Here is a 20,120-nt window from a genome sequence, read left to right as displayed (position 1 = left end):
GGCTATGGTCTGATAAGACAAACTGATTTTAGAAATATCCCCCTATTTTTCAGGGCAAATTGTATCTGCTGTGCTTTCTTTTTTTTTGAGACAGAGTTTCACTATGTCGCCCTCGGTACAGTGCCCTGCTCACAAGCAACCTCAAACCCGGGTGTTATGGCGGGTGCCTGTAGTCCCAGCTACTCGGGAGGCTGAGGCAGGAGAATCGCCTAAGCCCAGGAGTTGGAGGTTGCTGTGAGCTGTGTGACACCACGGCAGTCTACCAACGGCAATAAAGTGAAACTCTGTCTCTACAAAAAAAAAAAAAAAGAAATTCTCTTGCCTCAGCCTCCCAAATAGCTGGGACTACAGGTGCCCGCCACAATGCCCGGCTATATTTTTTTGTTGCAGTTGTCATTGTTGTTTAGAAGGCCCAGGCTGTCTATGTGGCCAGCACCCTAACAACTGAGCTACATGTGCCGAGCCATCTGCTGTGCTGTCTGTTCATTGCTTAATAAACTCACTATCAGTGAATCACTTTGATTTATTTTCTATTAAATATTTTAGCACAAAACTAGCTTTTTACAATGGAATCCATCTGAGTAGAAACAGTTTTTTTCCCCGCTCTGCCATTTAGTCCTTACAACACAATCCTTCATATGCATTGAATTTGGCAGCATGTTTTTGCATATAATGCTTTTTCAAATTATAGTCTTTGAAAATTTGCACAAATCCCCTACAAATTAAGCAGAGTGCCTTACTATTTGCCTGACAACAATGTAGTTATTTGTCCACTTTTCACTGAACAATCTTGCTTCATCTGTAATTTTTCTTTTATTTATTTATTTTTTTTTTGGAGACAAGAGCCTCAAGCTGTAGCCCTGGGTAGAGTGCTGTGGCATAACGGCTCACAGCAACCTCCAACTCCTGCCTACTAATTTAAATGGGCTGAGAAAGAGATGAGATGCACTTTACTTTCTATAATATGTGTGAGTTTTACCAACAGAAAAATACAATGTAAACAACCAGGAAAATTCTAGAAGCAATAAGGTCCTGCTCTAGGATTCAAGATCCCAACACCCATGGCCCCATTATTTCTTCACTGAGTGGATACAGAGCATTGTCATTGGGAACGTTGGCCTCAGGTTCTTCTACCCAGTATTCCCCTCTCTCACAGACCTCTGTTGTTCTTAGCACTTTGTCCCCATCTCCACCATAGCACTTATCACATCATAATGATCACCATTATTTATTAACCTTGGCTGGGAGGTAGTTAATAAACATACCATTTATTAACCATATACTCACTACCTCTTTTTAACCACCAAATCACCCTCACTTACACATACTACTATCCTCATTTTACAGACAAGAAATTGAGACTTAACGTAACATGTCTAGCTAGCACACAGGCTGCCCAGCTCTTTCCTTACATCAAAGCTCATGCTCTTTCCACTGTGTTATCAAGTTATGTATTTATGCAATGGCAAGCACATCTTAAAATGCTCAACTGGTATGTGAACAGAATTAAAGGTGTTGGACCAACACTGTCTGTGTACTTACAACGGAGAAAAAGATGCAAAAAGCATTACTCTAAAGGTGAAGTCTTCTATCCCAACTTGTTCTGCCAAGTAATACCCAATGGCCCTAAGTATTAAAAGAAACACATGTGGAGAATCAGCAGGTGCATAAGTCAACCCTAGCGATAAAACTGCCATGCTGTAAAGGCAGTACCCACCATCCTGGTTTCCTGTAGTTTGAAGGCCCTTGGCACTATTATTTCTGTGAAAAAGAAATAGATTTAACCCCTACAGAAGAATCCCTCTTCTCCCCGGCATTCTCTGAAATTATCTCTGGCCAGCTGATCAGACATTTTTTAGTTGTGGCTAAACTCATTTAGACTGTAAATTGGTGAAGAGAACAGTTTTATTTCTTCAGCATCCCCTTCAGGTCCACTTTCCTCTCAAGGAAATATAATAATCATATTATGATAATGAAATTTCATCTTTAATAGTTCACTTACGTGCCTAGATTAAGATCACTTGCATACAACAGCACAGTGCGTGGCACATACAGAGAGCTCTCCCCCAAATACTATTGGAATAAACATTCATTCAGCCAGTAACTATCTGACACGAAATCCTTCTACTGGGCCTTTAATAAAATGGAATACCTTATTTCGTGAGTTAAAACCACTATTGTTTTTAAGCATTAACCGAAACGGCAGTTGTATTATTGCTGGGGAAGGTCCCTTTAATATGTGCCCCATTTAAAGGGTCATTTCTTGAAAACTGGCCGCTCCCAACATTTTAAGGAGTTAAAGGCGGAGCATTTAGCCTTTAGCTGGGGCTTCCAGGCTGTGAAAAAGCTGAGATTGCTTTGCCCCCATCCCGTACACCGGGATAGCCGCCGTCCGCTCCTCCCCACGCCGGAGTTCCCTCGGCCTCTTCCCCCCAGTTCGTGAGAGCTATGCGCGAGACAAGAAGGGCGGACCACGCCGCCCGCGCTCACGGAGAGTCCGGGGAGGCGGGTGCGCCACGGTTCATATCCGGCAGCAGTTCCCAACAAACCCCGCCGGGGCCGAGCCAAGGCGGCTGGCAGGCTCGGGGCTAGGAATGATGTCGGAGACCTAGAAGTATCTGGAAGAATCAAAGCAAAACGGGAAGCCGACGGGACAGGGCCCGGGCAGAGCGCTGGGGAATATCCCAAGAGCCTGAGGGTCCGGGAGAAAGGAGGAAGAGGCAGGGAGCCGGCCAAGGAAAGAACCAGAAAAAAAAATATATCGTAAAAGCGCCCTCAAGACTAAGAGCCCGAACCGGCTTAGCAGCCGCGGTCTCTCTAGAAAGTTCTCCACCCCCGCCCCCTCGTCCCCACTCCGGCTCCAGCTCCTCCCCGCCCCGCCCCCGCGGCGGGGTGGGACCAATCGCTCCCCCTGGCCGCTTATTCCCCACCTACTCCCGCTCCGCGCCGGGTCCCGCGGCGGGCAGCGAGCGCGCGGGTAGGCAGAGGCGCTCGAGCCGTCGACCGCTCTGCAGTCGGTGGCGGCTGCGCCAGCGCCAGCGCCAGTGCCTGCACGCCTGGCAGGCAGGCAGGCTCGGCGGCCGAGAGCGCTTAGCTCGCGTCCGGTGCCCAGCTCCTGGAGTAAACGGCGGGCCAAGCGGCGATGACCGCTGAAGAAATGAAGGCGGCCGAGAGCGGGGCGCAATCGGCGCCGCTGCCCCTCGAGGGAGTAGACATCACCCCCAAGCAAGACGAAGGCGTGCTGAAGGTGAGGGGTAGTAGCAGTGGGTAGCCGAGGGCCTGCGGGGGCGATCGGGCTCCGGGCTCCCACTACATCTCTCCTTCCGCCGAGCCCGGGGGACCCCAATCCGCGCACGAGTCGGGTCCGGCCGACTCTGCAGCCCCCTAGCGATTCCCGGTGTGGGTTGCGCAGCCGGCGGCCGGTGCATCGCCTTCCTGCCCGGGGCTGCGTTTGTGGGTGGGAAGGGGGCCGGTCTCTGTGTGCAGGCCGCGGCATGGCCGTCTCTCGACCCCTCGGACTCCTGTTTTCCCGGCCCCGGCCCGCAGCGCCTGAGTGCGGGCTGTGGAACGAGACTGCTGCGCCAACTCCGGCGTGCGCGGTGCGGCGGGGAGGGGCGGGGCGGCTGCTGCGGGGCACGCGAGTAGCGGCGGCGGCCGGGGCGAGGGGCTGGGGACCTGGGGCCGGGAGGCGTGCCTCGCGGCGGGCCTGCTCCGACGCCGCCCCTTCCTCACCTCTGCCTGGCCGAGCTGCCGGCCGCAGCCGGGAAGTCCCGGGGCCACCTTGTCCGTGGTGGCGCGAGAGCTCGCCCACCCCCGTAGTTAAATATTAGCTGGGACATGGAGTGAGTGAATCCTGGCGCAGAGGCTCTTGTGCGGCTCGGCACCTGGGCCTGGCCGCGAGAAGGGTTCCGACGCCCTCGAGGCCGCTTTTCAGGCACTGGAACCCCCCCGGTCACCGGTCCGGCCGGCCCGCTCCCTCAGCGCGGGGAAACCCGGGAGCGGTGCATGCTGGGACCTGTAGTTCTCCTCACACCTCGCCCCCACTGCGTCCTCCAGAGTTGGGGCGTCAAGGTATGGGGTGGGAGGAGTTGCTTTGCTTTAGAGCCTGCCAGTGAGTAACTGCTTGACCACAAATAGCCCGAGGGGGGAGGGTGAGAGTATCTTGACCTGGGTCAGGACAACCGGCCACAGGTCAGAGCAGGTTCTGGAGTCCAGGATGGCGAAATCCTTAGCCTGCATTTCATGCCCTCGCCCTGTCCATTGTTTCTCCTCATCCTCGATTCCCACCGCTCAACTCGACGCCTGTGGCACTTACCTTAGGAAGTCTACCTGATATGGAAATGCATCGGGCTTTGCCCCAGATCCTTAGGACCTCTTGCACCTGCTGTATACAGCAGCTCTCCTGTAGACATGTGGCTTCCCCCTCTCTCCATTGTCCTGCTGGTACAAGGTTGTTACTGTAGGAAGCATATTTCTTCTTTTTATTTTTCACCTCTTCCCTTTGATTTTTCTAATTTATCCACTCTTTCATGGAAGTTTTCCCTCAGAGGTTAACCATACTTACCAGGTGGCCCTCTGGAGTCACCTTTTGTAAATGGTAAAGAAGAGAAACAGAAGCCTTGGACTAAAGTATCCTACCAGTAAGTACTACTCATGTCAGAGTTCAGGAACCACTGGAGAGGATCTGGGCTTATCTATAACATGGTTTTTACACCTGTTTTGAACTGTTCTATTTTCCTCATTATTCGTATTTGTCTCGTTCTCCTTTCTGCACACCAGCCCCTGACCTGATGACCCACTGGCATTTAGGAAAAACAGGGAAAACTAGCATAACTACTTCCCCCTTTGCTAATCAGGATAATAATCTTTTATTCAGCCCTTCACTGGTTTAATCTTCCAACAACTCTAGGAAATAGAGATCATTACTGCTTTACACCTGAGATCTAGACTGAGAGGTTAAAAAGACTTTTACATACAGGAAAAATTTTAAGTCGGGTTTTTTTAGGTCTTTTTCAAACCAACTTTTGCTCCACCTCAAGAAAAACAGGGAGGTTAGTTGACTCCTAGTCAAGCTTCTGGTAATGGAATCATCTGAGAATTTATCCCTTGAATCTGCTTAAAAGTGGGCAGGGGAGGGTAGAAGCAGAAGAGTCCCTTTATGTTCCCTTCTGAGGAGTGTGGGCAGTTTGGTGCCCCTTTTAGCCCTCATCCCTGAGGTACTCACTCTCTCCTGCTTCATCCCAGGTCATCAAGCGAGAGGGCACAGGCACAGAGACACCCATGATTGGGGACCGAGTCTTTGTCCACTACACTGGCTGGCTGTTAGATGGCACAAAGTTTGACTCCAGTCTGGATCGCAAGGACAAATTCTCCTTTGACCTGGGAAAAGGTAAGCATGGTTGGTGGGCTGGTAGAATAGGCTTCAAGTTGTGTCACAAGCAGAAACCATATTCTCAGAATCAAGCTCAAGGAGAAGTGGTTTATCATAGCCTATTGCTCTTTCTTTTTTTTTTTTTTGTGGTTTGGCCGAGGCTGGGTTTGAACCCACCACCTCCAGCATATGGGACCGGCGCCCTATCCCTTTGAGCCACAGGCGCCACCCGCCTATTGCTCTTTCTATTACTCTTTTTCTTGTACTACTTAAACTGTTGATTTCTATTTCCTTCTCATCACCTCTTAACATCTTACTCTTTCAAGGGTAGACTGTATTGCTTCTTAAACTGCTTCGTAGGGTCAAGTGATCTTTTAGAGTTCTGAGATCAGACAGACACCAAGGTTTTTACTTACCTCCTGTTTCCATTTTTAATGGGTGTCCACCTTCCTCCATGGTGTTGGTGCCGTAACTCTCTCAGGGGATACTATTTGAGCCCAGAGTCAGACCTCTGCTGAGGAGGTCTTATTTGCCTCTCTGTACCTGCAGGGGAGGTCATCAAGGCTTGGGACATAGCCATAGCAACCATGAAGATGGGAGAAGTGTGCCACATCACCTGCAAACCAGAATATGCCTATGGTTCAGCAGGCAGCCCTCCAAAGATCCCCCCAAATGCTACACTTGTGTTTGAGGTGAGTGTTAGGCCACAGAGATCCAGGCAACAAGCCAGGCCTTATCTCAGCCTGGTGCCTGGCTGCCCTCCAGACCTTCCTGCCTCTTGGAGACAATGTAGCCAAGGCTTGAGGGCCTGGCCTTAGGGGAGGAGAAGAAATAGAGAGGGCAGCTGGCTCTGTTGCTGCCAGAAAGTGGCCAGTAATGGAGACTTCAAGTAGGAAGAGGTAGCTATGAGCCCCTTTTCCAGACTCAGAGTATAGGATAAGGGGTGAGGTATTTTTATCTTGAGAACAGTACCCAGAGGAGATGGGTTCGTCATTTTAACTGAAAGGAGTCAAGAGGTCAGAGACTATATGTACACTTACAAATGACAGTATAGAATATAGGAGCTCTAGAAATGAGAAATGGGAGAGATAACCTCCCGCATGGGTCAGAGGTGAGGAGAGGCTTCATTGGGGAGGTAGGACTTGAGATGTTAGTCTGAGATGATTGAGCCCATCATTGGACATTTGAAGAATGTTCAGAAGATGACTGGAGATGGCAGTCATTTTTCTAAAGCCTACCAGATTGGGCTTCTAAAGCGGCCTAAATGAGGATTATTTGGAACAAGTCCTTATTAAGTGGCACAAGTTGCTTTCCTGAGATTAACTGAAATCTGTATGACCTGCCCACCTCTACTGAAGTTGGGACTAGCACAGCTAAGACCTTAGCAGAACTGCCACTCTGACTCCTCATGTGACTGCCCTTGTAGTCAGATCTGGTCTGGCAGTTACTAAGGACACTCTGGACAAGAGGTTGTATTTCACTGTTGCTGAGTTAGTATGGGGAGAAATTGTGTCACTTTACCTCTTGTCCCACAGGTGGAGTTGTTTGAATTCAAGGGAGAAGACCTGACGGAAGATGAAGATGGAGGAATCATCCGCAGAATACAGACTCGGGGTGAAGGCTATGCCAGGCCCAACGAGGGTGCTATTGTGGAAGGTAAGACAGTATAGCCTGGGAATGAGTTCTGATTCTGATATGTAGGCCCTGAGTGGCTTTGGGCAAGTCACTTCCTTTCTCTGAGGCTATTTTCTCAGAGAAAGGGTCGAGACCATAAAATGAAGGGTCGGACCATGTCCTGTTTTACATCTCTCCAGGCCTGAGAGTAAGACAAGGGTATCTTAGGAGCAAGAAGTGATGGGGTGATGTAGGGAGACTGATGGCATTCTTCTCATGGCTTGGGCACCTTGCCTCTCTCTCACGCCAGTTGCACTGGAAGGGTACTACAAGGACCAGCTCTTTGACCAGCGGGAGTTCAGCTTTGAGGTCGGCGAGGGGGAGAGTCTGGATCTGCCTTGTGGGCTGGAGAGGGCCATTCAGCGCATGGAAAAAGGAGAACATTCCATTCTGTACCTCAAGCCCAGGTGAGGGCTGGGCACTTTGTAGAGCAGGAAGGCAAACCAAGTTCAGAGATCTGTATGTCCACAGTGAGTTGTATCCTCTCCCCTTCGTGTGGTCACAAAACTGCAACCCAACACAGGCCATTATGGTCTCTTCAGTGTAGTTAGAAGTGTGGCCACAATTGTATATCTCCTTGGACCAAAGCTTCATCTTTACAGTCATAGTTGCTACAGATTTCATTCTCTGCCAATATCAAGATTTGTATCTCCCATAATTCATTCAGTCATTGCTGTCATTTACCAGTGCCAGACACAGTGGTAAAAATTCCTGAGGGTTGGGCGGCGCCTGTGGCTCAGTGAGTAAGGCGCAGGCCCCATATGCCGAGGGTGGCGGGTTCAGACCCAGCCCCGGCCAAACTGCAACAGAAAAAAAAAAATAGCCGGGCGTTGTGGCGGGCGCCTGTAGTCCCAGCTGCTCGGGAGGCTGAGGCAAGAGAATCGCGTAAGCCCAAGACTTAGAGGTTGCTGTGAGCCGTGTGACGCCACGACACTCTACCGAGGGCGGTACAGTGAGACTCTGTCTCTACAAAAAAAAAAAAAAATTCCTGAGGGTTCAAAAACTAATAGATCCTTGTTCCTGCCTTCTAGAGCTGGTTCATTTATTCAGTGAGGTGCCATTTAAATTAGTAATTGCATAGTTTTGAATTTACTGAAAGAACTTAGAAGATGCTGAGAGACCACCTTCTTGTATGAAGAGGTCAGGGAAAATTTTGCCAAACAGGAAATACTTGAACAGAGCATCAAGGGAGCTAGGTACTTTCCAGGAAGTGGACAGGAAGCCTTTTGGGTCTGGAAGAGGTTAAGGGCTACTGAGATGACCCAAAGTTTTTTCCACCCCTATAGCTATGCTTTTGGCAGTGTTGGGAATGAAAATTTCCATATCCCACCATTTGCTGAGCTGAAATACAAAATACACCTCAAGAATTTTGAGAAGGTGAGTTTGTTCAAGGTCTTCCCTATCTTACAGTCTGATTCTACCCTATATGTAGATGACTCTAGGGGGTAGCTGACAACTTTGTTTCTTCCTTGGGGTGTGGCAGGCCAAGGAGTCTTGGGAGATGAGTTCAGAGGAGAAGCTGGAACAGAGCGCCATAGTCAAAGAGCGGGGCACTGTGTACTTCAAGGTGAGCCAACAGTCATTATCCTCAGGACACAGACACTCCCAGGGAGGGCTGCTCTGAGCCGACCCTTCCCTCTGATGACTGAGATGATCATCTGCCAAGAAGTGGACAGGTTGGCACCTGCAGTCTTCATCTAGTGAGGGGCATGGAGGCTGGAATCTGGGGCCTATAGATGACTATAGGTCTGTAGAGTAGGATAGCCTGTTGAAACTGAACCTGTATTAGGTACCTGAGCATCCCTCCCATTCTAGGATGGCAAGTACAAGCAAGCTGTACTGCAGTACAAGAAGATTGTGTCCTGGTTGGAATATGAGTCAGGTTTTTCTGGTGAGAAAGCACAGAAGGCACAAGCCCTCCGACTGGCCTCCCACCTCAACCTGGCCATGTGTCATTTGAAACTGCAGGCCTTCCCGGCTGTCATTGAAAGCTGTAACAAGGTGAGGCCCCTATAGAAGGCATGGAGGCAATATTCCCTGGCAGAGCTGGGTGAGTTGCTAGCATGTCTGAAACAGCCTCAGTGACTAGGGTAGGAAGTGGGTGGAGGGTCAGAGCCAGATTATGGGCCATGGGGCACAGATATGAAGTAGCAAGCACCTTGGCTTGAGTAATGGAAGGCAGTTGGCACAGAAATAGGAGGAAGCACTGAGTGGGATGGACTACTTTTTTTTCTCCCTCACTCTGGTTGTTAGCTTCTCTCTTTTACCTGCCTGCTTTATTCTAAAGAGAACTGAAATGTCAGAGGTTCTTTTCTTTCATCCAGAGACCTCCTGTCTGCCCTGTCTACCTTTTGGACTAAATGAGGTTCCTTTGTAGACCTTGGTCCTTCCATTTAATGCCCTAGACCTTGTTCTTTCTGGGTTGGAGCCACCCATTTCTGTTTCTTTTCATCCTGCTGTGGGATGCCTTTAGATGTCAGCCTTAGCTAGATGAGCTGCAAGACTTGAGCCCTTACTGTGTCGCCTCCTCTCTTAGGCATTGGAACTGGACAGCAACAACGAAAAGGGCCTTTTCCGCCGTGGAGAGGCCCACCTAGCTGTGAATGACTATGACCTAGCACGGGCTGACTTCCAGAAGGTCCTACAGCTCTACCCCAGCAACAAAGCTGCCAAAGCCCAACTGGCAGTGTGCCAGCAACGGATCCGCAAGCAGCTTGCTCGGGAGAAAAAGCTGTATGCCAACATGTTTGAGAGGCTAGCTGAGGAGGAGAGCAAGGTGAGGATTGGGATGGGGAACAGTTGGAATGGCGTCCCTCTGCTTATCACAGCTGGTGTGGGCTCTTGGTGCCTATAGATGTTTGTGCCACCCTAGAAACCAGAAGTTGGGGCAGTACCTATGGCTCAGTGAGTAAGGCGCCGGCCTCATATACCAAGGGTGGCGGGTTCAAACCCGGCCCTGGCCAAACTGCAACAAAAAAAATGGCTGGGCATTGTGGCAGGCACCCGTAGTCCTGTGAGCTGTGATGCCACAGCACTCTACTGAGGGCGACAAAGTGAGACTCTGTCTCTCAAAAAAAAAACAAAAAAAGAAACCAGAAGTTGACCTCTTCCCCAGAGCAATAAGGAGCTTGTGTGTTCCCTTAGTAATAACTCCTTCTGATAGGGCCAGTGTTCTTCTGTGATCAGGCCGGGAAACTCATCCGTGTTTAAATAGGTAGTATTAAATTGAAGTTGCATAAAGAATATATAGTAAAAAGTCTTCTCCCTTCCTTCAAGCCGCTGATCCTTTCAGTTCTCTCTTTTTTTTTTTTTTGAGACAGAGTCTCACTATGTTGCCTTCAGTAGAGTGCTGTGATGTCATATCTCACAGCAACCTCAAACTCTTAGGCTCAAGCCATTCTCTTGCCTCAGCCTCCCAAGTAGCTGGGACTACAGGTCCCCGGCACAACACCTGGCTATTTCTTTTGTTTGTTTAGCAGGCCCTGGGCCAGGTTTGAACCCATCAGCTCCCGTACATGTGGCCAGTGCCCTAACCGCTGAGCTACAGGCACTAAGCCTCTTTCAGTTCTTGTCTTGTTCAGTATGTTACATACATGGACAAGCAGAAACATTCATGTTGCTGTCTCCCTTTTACATCAACTTAAAAGAGCCTTCGTATTCTTACACTTACATAGTATTCCATTGTATAGGTGTAGCATAGCTTAGTTAACCACTTCCTTACCTTACTGCTTGGTCTTTCTGTGTTCTAAACCTGCACTGTCCAGTAGAGACATAATGCAAAACCACATGTCTGTAATTTCCCAGTAGCCATGTTAAAGCTAAAAGAAATTTAAATTCTTTAATTAATCTTCTTTTTAAAGAAATTTTTAATTAGTTTTCAATATTTTAGTTAACCCAAGGTATACTGCTGCATTACATGATTTTTTAAAAATCGCATTTATTTCCCAGACTAAAAGTCTTCAAAATCCAATGTATATTTTACACTTAAAACACATCAATTTAAACTAGCCACATGTAATACTGGCTGTTGTACCAGATGAGCATAGTTCTAAATACTATTTTAGTGAATAACCTTGTAAATTCACACTTTACAAATGTAGAGGTTAAGCTTTTAGGACAAATGTGTCCATGTAATTCAAGTAGAACTTGTGTGCTTTTTTACTTGGGAATTCAGCACCTTCTTCTTCCCTTGCAGGCCAAGGCAGGAGTAGCTGCAGGAGACCATCCTGCTGATGCAGAGATGAAGGACACGGAGAAGAACGTGGCAGGGAGCCAGTCTCAGGTGGAGACAGAAGCATAGCCTCTCCCCAGCCTTTCTGCGGCTGCCTGCCTCCTTTGCTCCCTCCCCTACTCCACCCTGTTAGTTTTGTAAAAACTGAAGAATTTTTGAGTGAATTAGACCTTTATTTTTCTATCTGGATGGTAGCTTTGAGGAGAAGGGGGGAAAGGAGTGGGCTGGGGGGATTGAGGTGGGAGATAATTTTAGGTGGTGTCACTCCCTCTTCTCTCCCCCCATTACACTTGAGCATATATCCATCTGCACATACTCATGAGAATGTTAATTTATTTTGCTCCCTCTGTTTGTTAGGTTCACTTTTCCAATTGATAGAAGGGGGCGAGAGGTAGGAATGGGATCTGATGTGAAATCAGGGTGGAGAGGGAGATTCCTGGGCAGCCGTTTCCTCTCCCTTTCCCCTTCCTAGTCCAGTTCCAAACATGTGGCCTCCCATGTGGGTGCTAGGGGCATGGGATAAACCACTGCTATGCCCATTAATTTTCTCTGAACCCTTCCTCACCCCAGACAGTGTGGCTAATGGTGTCTTCTGGTGACATGGTAACCATCCCCATTTAACCTGCTTTCCGTATTTCCCCTCCTATCCGTTTCCCTTCTCAGCAAGGTTGTGTCCTCAGCCCTCCTCAGCCCCCCTCAGCTTCTCTGCACGTTGCTTGAAGGTACAGGCTCATGTCAAGTTCTGTGCTTGAGCAATAAAGTGGAAACAACAAAACTGGGTGTCAGGCAACCCTTTTTGTTAAGCTCCGGAGGGTAGTTGTGGATGGATAGAGTATGGGTAGTAGCAAAGTTAAGGGGTCACCCACTATCCCCATTTTAGTTTCAGCAAATGCAGTTTATGATGTAGATGCCATAGTTGGCCAGGAGGGAGCACACTATGCAGAGCCTCTGGAGCATTGCACAGGTTGCAGCCAGGGCTTCTGCTTGTGGCCTCACCTTAGGGTCCCCTGCTAGGTGGCTTCTCCCCCTAGCAGCCTGGTGGTTTCTAGTACCTCTGGTTTTCTTCCCTAATGTTTAGGAAGAGGAAAGTATAAACATCTGGAAGACTGGGATTCATGCATGTTAGTTTTTTTTTTGTTTGTTTGTTTTTTTGGTTTTTGGCTGGGGCTGGGTTTGAACCCACCACCTCCGGCATATGGGACCGGCACCCTACTCCTTGAGCCACAGGCGCCGCCCCATGCATGTTAGTTTTTAAGTTAGATTTGTCTCCTGCTTACCCCGATCTACAGAGTTTTCTTGCATTTTTGGTTTCTTAGCAGGGTAAAACCCCCAATGTCTTTGACCAGCTCCTGTTAGATAACCATTTACATGATTAGGGTTAAGAGTGAAACATAGCCCTAGCACTCTGGGAGGCAAAGGTGGGTAGATAGCTTGAGCTCACAGATTTGAGACCATCCTGAGTAAGAGCGAGACCCTGTCTCTAAAAAACAGCCGGGTGTTGTGGCAGGTGCCTGTAGTCCCAGCCACTCAGGAGGCTGAGGCAAGACGATCGCTTGAGCCCTGGAATTGGAGGTTGCTATGAGCTATGACCCCATGGCATTGTACCAAGGGTGACAAAGTGAGGCTCTGTTTCAAAAAAAACATGGTGGTATAGTGGCTCATTTCTATAATTCCATCACTCTGGGAGGCCAAGGCGGAAGGATTGCTTGAGGTCACGAGGTCAAGACTAGTCTGAGCAAGAGCAAGACCCCGTCTCTACTAAAAATAGAAATATTAGCTGGGCATGGTGGTGTACACTTACAGTCTCAGTTGCTCAGGAGGCTGAGGCAGGAGGATTGCTTGAGTCCAGGAGTTCGAAGTTGCAGTGAGCTATGATGATGCCACTGTACTTTAGCCTGCGCAACAGAGCAAGACTGTCTCATAAGGAAAAACAATGAAGCACAGTAGTCACACCCAGCTTTCCTCTTAGCTTTAACAGGAAAAAGCTTTGTGCTTTTTTCCAAATGTGCTTTGATCCTCGACTCCTTCAGCATTATAGGACCTTAGGAGAAGCCAAGTGGCACAAGTCAGTCATGTCCAGCCTCCTGATCCTGTCTGTATGCCAGAGCCCATATCTATGCCCTTATCCCTCTTCTCGCCTACTATGTGGGCTCTCCAGTCCTTTCTGAACAGAGATGGCATTCCTCCACAATGTTTTTGTGTGAAAACATGTCACTGAATCTTACAGCATTAGCTGATGCTGGAGCCAGGACTGAAATAGGGGGCATTCAAATCTCCCAGTATAATTGCTTAGTCTCTTTCCCACTGCCCTGAGCTTGAGTTTGTGTCTGGGTCTTTTTGGTATTGCGTGACTCTTGCTCCTCCAGCCATTGACAATAAGTAACCCATTTATGATAGGAGCCTAGCACTGCACCTAGTGCCTGTGAGTTAACGATAGCCTTTAACAGCCATCCCTAGAGGAGGTATTGACCCATTTTACAGAAACAAAGGCTCAGAAGTTAAACGGAAAGGTCTGTTGGAAAGTGAGTTCTCTGAACTAATCCATACTCTCCCATGAGGTTTATGTGACTGTGGGCAAGTCTTGAGCCTCTTGACTCATTTGCAAAAATACAGAGATCAACAAAAAGCACTCCAAGGCCAGGTGTGGTGGCTCATACCTGTAATCCCAGCCCTGAGGGAGGCTGAGGCAGGAGGATCACTGAGGCCAGGAGTTGAAGACCAGCCTAACCAAGAGTGAGATCTTGTCTGTACTAAAGATAGAAAAATTGGTTCAGTGCCCATAGTTCAGTGGTTAGGGCGCCAGTCACATACACGGGGCTGATGGGTTCAAACCCGGCCAGGGCCTGCTAAACGACAACTACAACCAAAAAATAGCTTGGCATTGTGGTGGGCTCCTGTAGTCCCAGCTACTTGGGAGGCTGAGGCAAAAGAATCACTTAAGCCCAAGAGTTTGAGGTTGCTGTGAGCTGTGACACCACGCACTCTACCGAGGGTGACATAAACTCCATCTCAAAAAAAAGAAATAGAAAAATTAGCCAGAGGTCGGCGCTTGTAGCATAGTGGTTACAGCGCCAGCCACATACGCTGAGGGTGGCGGGTTTGAACCTGGCTCAGGCCAGCTAAACGACAACTGCAACACAAAAAATAACTGGGTGTTGTGGTGGGCACCTGTAGTCCCAGCTACTTGGGAGGCTGAGGCAAGAGAAATCACTTAAGCCCAAGAGTTTGAGGTTGCTGTGAGCTGTGACGCCACAGTACTCTATCAAAGGTGACATAGTAAGACTGTCTTAAAAGAAAAAAATTAAAACAAAATTAGCCAGGTGTGGTGGCAGGCTAATGTATAGTCCCATCCCTGGCTGGGATAAGGACGGGGAGGCTGAGGCAAGAGAATCCTTGAACCCAGGAGTTTGATGTGACTGTGAGCTGTGATGATGCCACTGAATTCTAGCCTGGGGCAATAGAGTGAGACTGTCCCCTCACCAAAAAAAAAAAATTTACCCAGGTGGGGTAGTGCATACCTATAATTCTAGCCACTGGAGAAGTTGAGGCAGGATTACTTGAGCCCAGGAGTTTGAGGCTGCAGTGTGCTGTGATCATACATTGCACTCCAACCTGGGTGGGAGAGCAAGATCCTGTCTCTTTGGGGTAAAAAAAAAAATCTCTTGCTAAGGTCTCTTCCAGATCTACATCTGTAGGATTTCAAGAATTTAAAACTTGGGCGGCACCTGTGGCTCAGCGGAGTAAGGTGCCAGCCCCATATGCTGGATGTGGTGGGTTCAAACCCAGCCCCAGCCCCAGCCCAAAACTGCAAAAAAAAAAAAAAAATTTAAAACTTAAATGTACTTCTGTAGAACACCAGATATGGATAAATCTTGGTTTATGTAATATTAAAACTGTCTTGCAGGATGTTTTATTAAAATAGCTAAAAATAATCCTAGTGCATACTCAAGTCTGCTCTGGGGTCAGTGCTCAAGTTCATTTCCTAATCAGTTTGCACCTTCCACACTAACACTTAAATCTTTATATGCAGAGAATGTGCTTTGATAAGGAAAAGTAGCAACCAGTGCCATTAGCTGTTAACCAGATTTCTAAGTTGTCTCTCTGGGAAAATAATGAAGTTTATCTTGTCCTAGTGCTGGTTGAAACCTCAAGTTCCATAAATTTTATCTCCCAAGTTCTCTCCATCCTCGCACTACCTCCTCTAACCATCACCATGCATTCCAGCCTGCTCTCCTGCAAATACTCCTATCTTGCATTCTCTCCTGCCCCACCTGCAGTTGTGCACTGCATTCAAATCTTGTCCCTCCAACTACTTAGATTACTTTCAAGGCTTCCCATCCCATTTAGGCTGAAGATCAGAATCCTGGTGGAGGCTCACAAAACCCTGCAAGGCTTGACCAAGCCTGCCTTAACAGTTTCAAAGCACTTGATATTCCTCTTCACCAGCTATACCTTCCTGAGGGTAAAAGCTGGAGGAAAATTGTGTATCCCTTGCCTAGGTGGGATGGCCATACCCCATCCTTCACCCCCAACATACACATGAATCTTCAGTCTCCTGGACTGGGCGGGGTGGCTCATGCCTACAATCCTAGCACTCTGGGAGACCAAGGCAGGTGGATTGTTTAAGCTCAGAATTTCAAGACCAGCCTGAGCAAGAGTGAGACCCATTTCTAAAAATAGCCTGGCACCTGTAGTCCCAGCTACTAGGGAGGCTGAGGCAAGAAAATCGCTTGAGGGGCAGTGCCTGTGGCTCAAAGGAGTAGGGCGCTGGCCCCGTATGCTGGAAGTGACAGGTTCAAACCCAGCCCTGGCCAAAAACTGCAAAAAATGCTTGAGCCCAAGAGTTTGAGGTTGCTGAGAGCTATGATGCCATAGCACTCTACTGAGGGTGACAAAATGAGACTCTCAATAAAAAAGACAAAAGAAAAAGAGTGCTCTGGGGCGGTGCCTGTGGTTCAGTGGGTAAGGTGCCAGCCCCATATACTGAGCGAGAGTGGCCGGCCCCATATACCAAGTGAGAGTGGCGGGTTCAAACCCGGCCCTGGCCAAACTGCAACAAAAAAATAGCTGGGCATTGTGGCGTGTGTCTGTAGTCCCAGCTACTCGGGAGGCTGAGGCAAGAGAATCACCTAAGCCCAAGAGCTGGAGGTTGCTTGAGCTGTAACGCCATGGCACTCTATTGAGGGCCATAAAGTGAGACTCTGTCTCCAAAAAAAAAAAGAAAGAAAACAAGTGCTCCTCTTAGAAAAGATGGAATCTAGACTGTGCCAGTAGAAACGCACCAGCCATCTCACTAGAACAGAGACAATAGTAGGGGTGTGCTTTGTGGACCCAGGAATTTGTCCACATGGCTCTGTAATTTCTAGTCATACATTTCACTTACTGTTAATGTAACACTCTTTGTACTTAAAGCGATTGATGAAGGTGGAGACAGGCATAGGCACGGAAAGAATGTGATTTGTGTGCTTTTTCTTGGAGATTGATCTATCTCCCTTTCTAACTTTATTTAGACTGTCTTGACAAAAACCAAAAGGAGGGCGGCACCTGTGGCTCAGTGGGTAGGGCACCAGCCCCATATACTGAGGGTGGTGGGTTCGAACCCAGCCCTGGCCAAACTGCAACAAAAAAGTAGCCAGGCATTGTGGTGGGCATCTGTAGTTCCAGCTACTCAGGAAGCTAAGGCAAGAGAATTGCCTAAGCCCAGGAGCTGGAGGTTGCTGTGAGCTGTGAAACTATGGCACTCTATGAGGACAATAAAATGAGACTCTGTCTCAAAAGTAAAAATAAAAACAATGGTATATAAGTTGTGATCATAATGACATAACCTCCACAGCATACTCTACAAATAATAACAAAAATCTGACACAGAAACATCCAGAACAAGAAGCCTAAATAGGAACGGCGCCTGTGGCTCAGTCGTAAGGCACTGGCCCCATATACCGAGGGTGGCGGGTTCAAACCCGGCCCCAGCCAAACTGCAAACCAAAAAATAGCTGGGCGTTGTGGCGGGCGCCTGTAGTCCCAGCTACTCGGGAGGCTGAGGCAAGCGAATCGCTTCAGCCCAGGAGTTGGAGGCTGCTGTGAGCCATGTAATGCCATGGCACTCTACCAAGGGCGATAAAGTGAGACTCTGTCTCTACAAAAAAAAAAAAGAAGCCTAAATAGGCTTGGCGCCTGTGGCTCAAGCGGCTAAGGCACCAGCCACACACACCTGAGCTGGTAGGTTAGAATCCAGCACAGGCCTGCCAAACAACAATGACGGCTGCAACCAGAAAACATAGCTGGGCATTGTGGTGGGCGCCTGTAATCCCAGCTACTTGGGAGGCCGAGGCAGGAGAATCGTTTGAGCCCAGGAGTTGGAGGTTGTTGTGAACTGTGATGTCACAGTACTCTACCCAGGGTGGCAGCTTGAGTTTCTATCTCAAAAAATTAAAAAAAAAAAAAAAAAAAAAAAGCCTAAATAATGAAGAAGATAAAACATTGTGGAACGCTGGGTGTGGGTATAATTTTAGAGAATAGAGTAAGGCCAGGGCACTTGGTGACAAAAGCAGAGTGATCCTCATCTATTCTGCCCCAAGTTGTGTTTCTTTCACAATTTCATTCAGAGGGCTGAAAAAAGAAAAAGCAGAGAAACAACAAAACATAATTTAAAACAACTTTACATTTAGAGGTAAACATTTTAAAATTGGTTTTTGTTTTTCTACCCATTAAACCCTAACATGAAGCTTAGGATTTGAGCTAGGCCAACAGAATGTCAGAACACAAGGTGAGGTCATTCCATAAATGAGATATAGTATTCAAAGTGTGACCCAGTGTCTTTGAATGGACTTGGCCATGCCCATAGCACACCATCAGAAATAGGAGCTTGACTGGGCGAGGTGGCTCACATCTGTAATCCTAGCATTTTGGGAGGCCAAGCGGGTGGACAACTTGAGCTCATGAGTTTGAAATCAGCCTGAGCAAAAATGAGACACTGTCTCTACTAAAAATAGAAAAACTGAGGCAGGAGGATCGCTTGAGCCCAAGAGTTTGAGGTTGCTGTGAGCTATGACACTACAGCTCTCTACCCAGGGCAACAGCTTGAGACTGTCTCAAAAGAAAAAAAATAGGAACTTGTAAACAAACCAGCCTCAGACCCTAGTACTCATTTAGAGTGCCTCCACTTTACTGTTCTGACTTGCTGTTCCATCTTCTAACCTCTGACTTCTCTGGCTATGAGATCCTTTGGGACTTGTGCAACAAAATCTGCTTTTCCTCCTCCCCTAATCCAAAGTCTTGCCCTCCACTACCCCAGGTAGATACCCCCCCCTTTTTTTTCTTGAAAGATCACATGTAAATCATCCTAGGCTTGCAAACTTAAACCTAAAAAGCTTTTTAGGTACATTATTAAGCAACTACAGGATTTCATAAATAATATGCATATTGCCTGGATGGACAGGCACCACAAAGAAAGGCTGGACTGGATTGATGAGGTACCCCAAAGAAAAGTATCCCAAAGAAGTTAGCCAGGAGAGTAATGATCCCATCTATGTTACACAGTAAGGCCCCTGAGATAGGCAAGAGCTTTTTGTATTGGGGGTGCCACAAGGCAGAGTTGATTCAGATGCTGGCAACCCTCACCTCCAGCCTGAGGGCTTTCCTAGGAAGTAAATGATAGAAAGGCCCTGAAGTTTGGGATCAAACAATTCTGGTTTGAGCAGCATATGCTACCCAACTCTTCTGCTATTTTACTTAATCTTGTTGAACCAGAATACAACTACACCTGGTAGTCACACTAATTACATTAAATAATATAAGCCGGGCGCGGTGGCTCACGCCTGTAATCCCAGCACTGTGGGAGGCTGAGGAGGGAGAATCGCTTGAGCTCAGGAGTTCGAGACTCGCCTGAGCGACAGTGAGACCCAGACTCATGAAAAAAATGGAAAAACCCAGCCGGGCGCCAGGGCGAGCGCCTGTAATCCCAGCGGCTTCCGGAGGCTGAGGCAGCGGGGTGCCCGCAGCCCGAGTCTGAGGTTGTGGTGAGCTACCACGCCCACTGCACTCTGCTCAGGGGCATAGGGTGGGACCCTGTCTCAACAACAACAACAAAATAATAATAATAATATGTGAGGCAGCACCTGTGGCTCAAAGGCGTAGGCGCTGGCCCCATATGCCAGAGGAGGTGGGTTCAAACCCAGCCTTGGCCAAAACTGCAAAAAAAAATAAAATAAAATAAAATAATAATATGTGAAATGTTCTTTGCAGAAGGTGATCTTTCAAACTATTGAACACAAAGCACGTACGTCATTAAATTTTTTTAATATTAGAAGCCAGTATACACATATAAATATATATTGAAACAAGGGTTTCATAAAAACAATACTTACCTTACTACTCAGAAGTCACTTGGGGCTCAACGCCTGTAGCTCAGCGGCTAGGGCGCCAGCCACATACACCAGAGCTAGTGGGTTCGAATCCAGCCCGGGCCTGCCAAACAATAATGACAACTACAACCAAAAAATACTCGGGCATTGGGGCGGGCGCCTGTAGTCCCAGCTACTTGGGAGGCAGAGGCAAGAGAATCACCTAAGACCAGTAGTTTGAGGTTGCTGTGAGCTGTGACGCCACAGCACTCTACCGAGAGCGACAAAGTAAGACTCTGTCTCAAAAATAAAAACAAACAAAAAAAAGAAGTCACTTGGTATTTTCTGTTCTATTTAATTTATTGTAACAATGGCTGCAATTCACATCATTCTCGCGACTCCGAATATGTATGTATTTTTTAAAACACTGTTGGAAACCATACAATTTTTGGTGATTACGATTATTAGTATGATTTTCAGGGATAGTCTGAAAGCTAGTCTT

At 47.9% G+C, this 20,120-nt stretch overlaps 1 protein-coding gene across 1 annotated transcript; it reads left to right on the top strand.

The window, feature by feature from the left end:
* The first annotated feature begins 2,905 nt into the window (after nucleotides 1-2,905).
* On the top strand, nucleotides 2,906-12,062 carry FKBP4 (FKBP prolyl isomerase 4). Its single transcript, XM_053555675.1, has 10 exons — nucleotides 2,906-3,247; nucleotides 5,245-5,389; nucleotides 5,921-6,063; nucleotides 6,907-7,027; nucleotides 7,296-7,452; nucleotides 8,332-8,422; nucleotides 8,529-8,612; nucleotides 8,861-9,046; nucleotides 9,582-9,821; nucleotides 11,241-12,062. Exons 1-10 carry the CDS (start codon nucleotides 3,143-3,145, stop codon nucleotides 11,343-11,345), a joined length of 1,377 nt encoding a protein of 458 aa, XP_053411650.1. The 5' UTR covers nucleotides 2,906-3,142; the 3' UTR covers nucleotides 11,346-12,062.
* Nucleotides 12,063-20,120: the final 8,058 nt, after the last annotated feature.

The sequence above is a fragment of the Nycticebus coucang genome, chromosome 12, assembly GCF_027406575.1.
Source record: "Nycticebus coucang isolate mNycCou1 chromosome 12, mNycCou1.pri, whole genome shotgun sequence".
NCBI classification, from domain to species: domain Eukaryota; kingdom Metazoa; phylum Chordata; class Mammalia; order Primates; family Lorisidae; genus Nycticebus; species Nycticebus coucang.
This window is presented reverse-complemented; position numbering and strand designations above follow the sequence as displayed.

Coding starts and splice junctions, on each gene's coding strand:
- FKBP4 (XM_053555675.1), top strand. CDS start 3,143: ATGACCGCTGAAGAAATGAAGGCGGCCGAGAGCGGGGCGCAATCGGCG. Junction 8,423..8,528: donor ACCTCAAGAATTTTGAGAAG/GTGAGTTTGTTC, acceptor GGGGTGTGGCAG/GCCAAGGAGTCTTGGGAGAT. Junction 9,047..9,581: donor TCATTGAAAGCTGTAACAAG/GTGAGGCCCCTA, acceptor CTCCTCTCTTAG/GCATTGGAACTGGACAGCAA.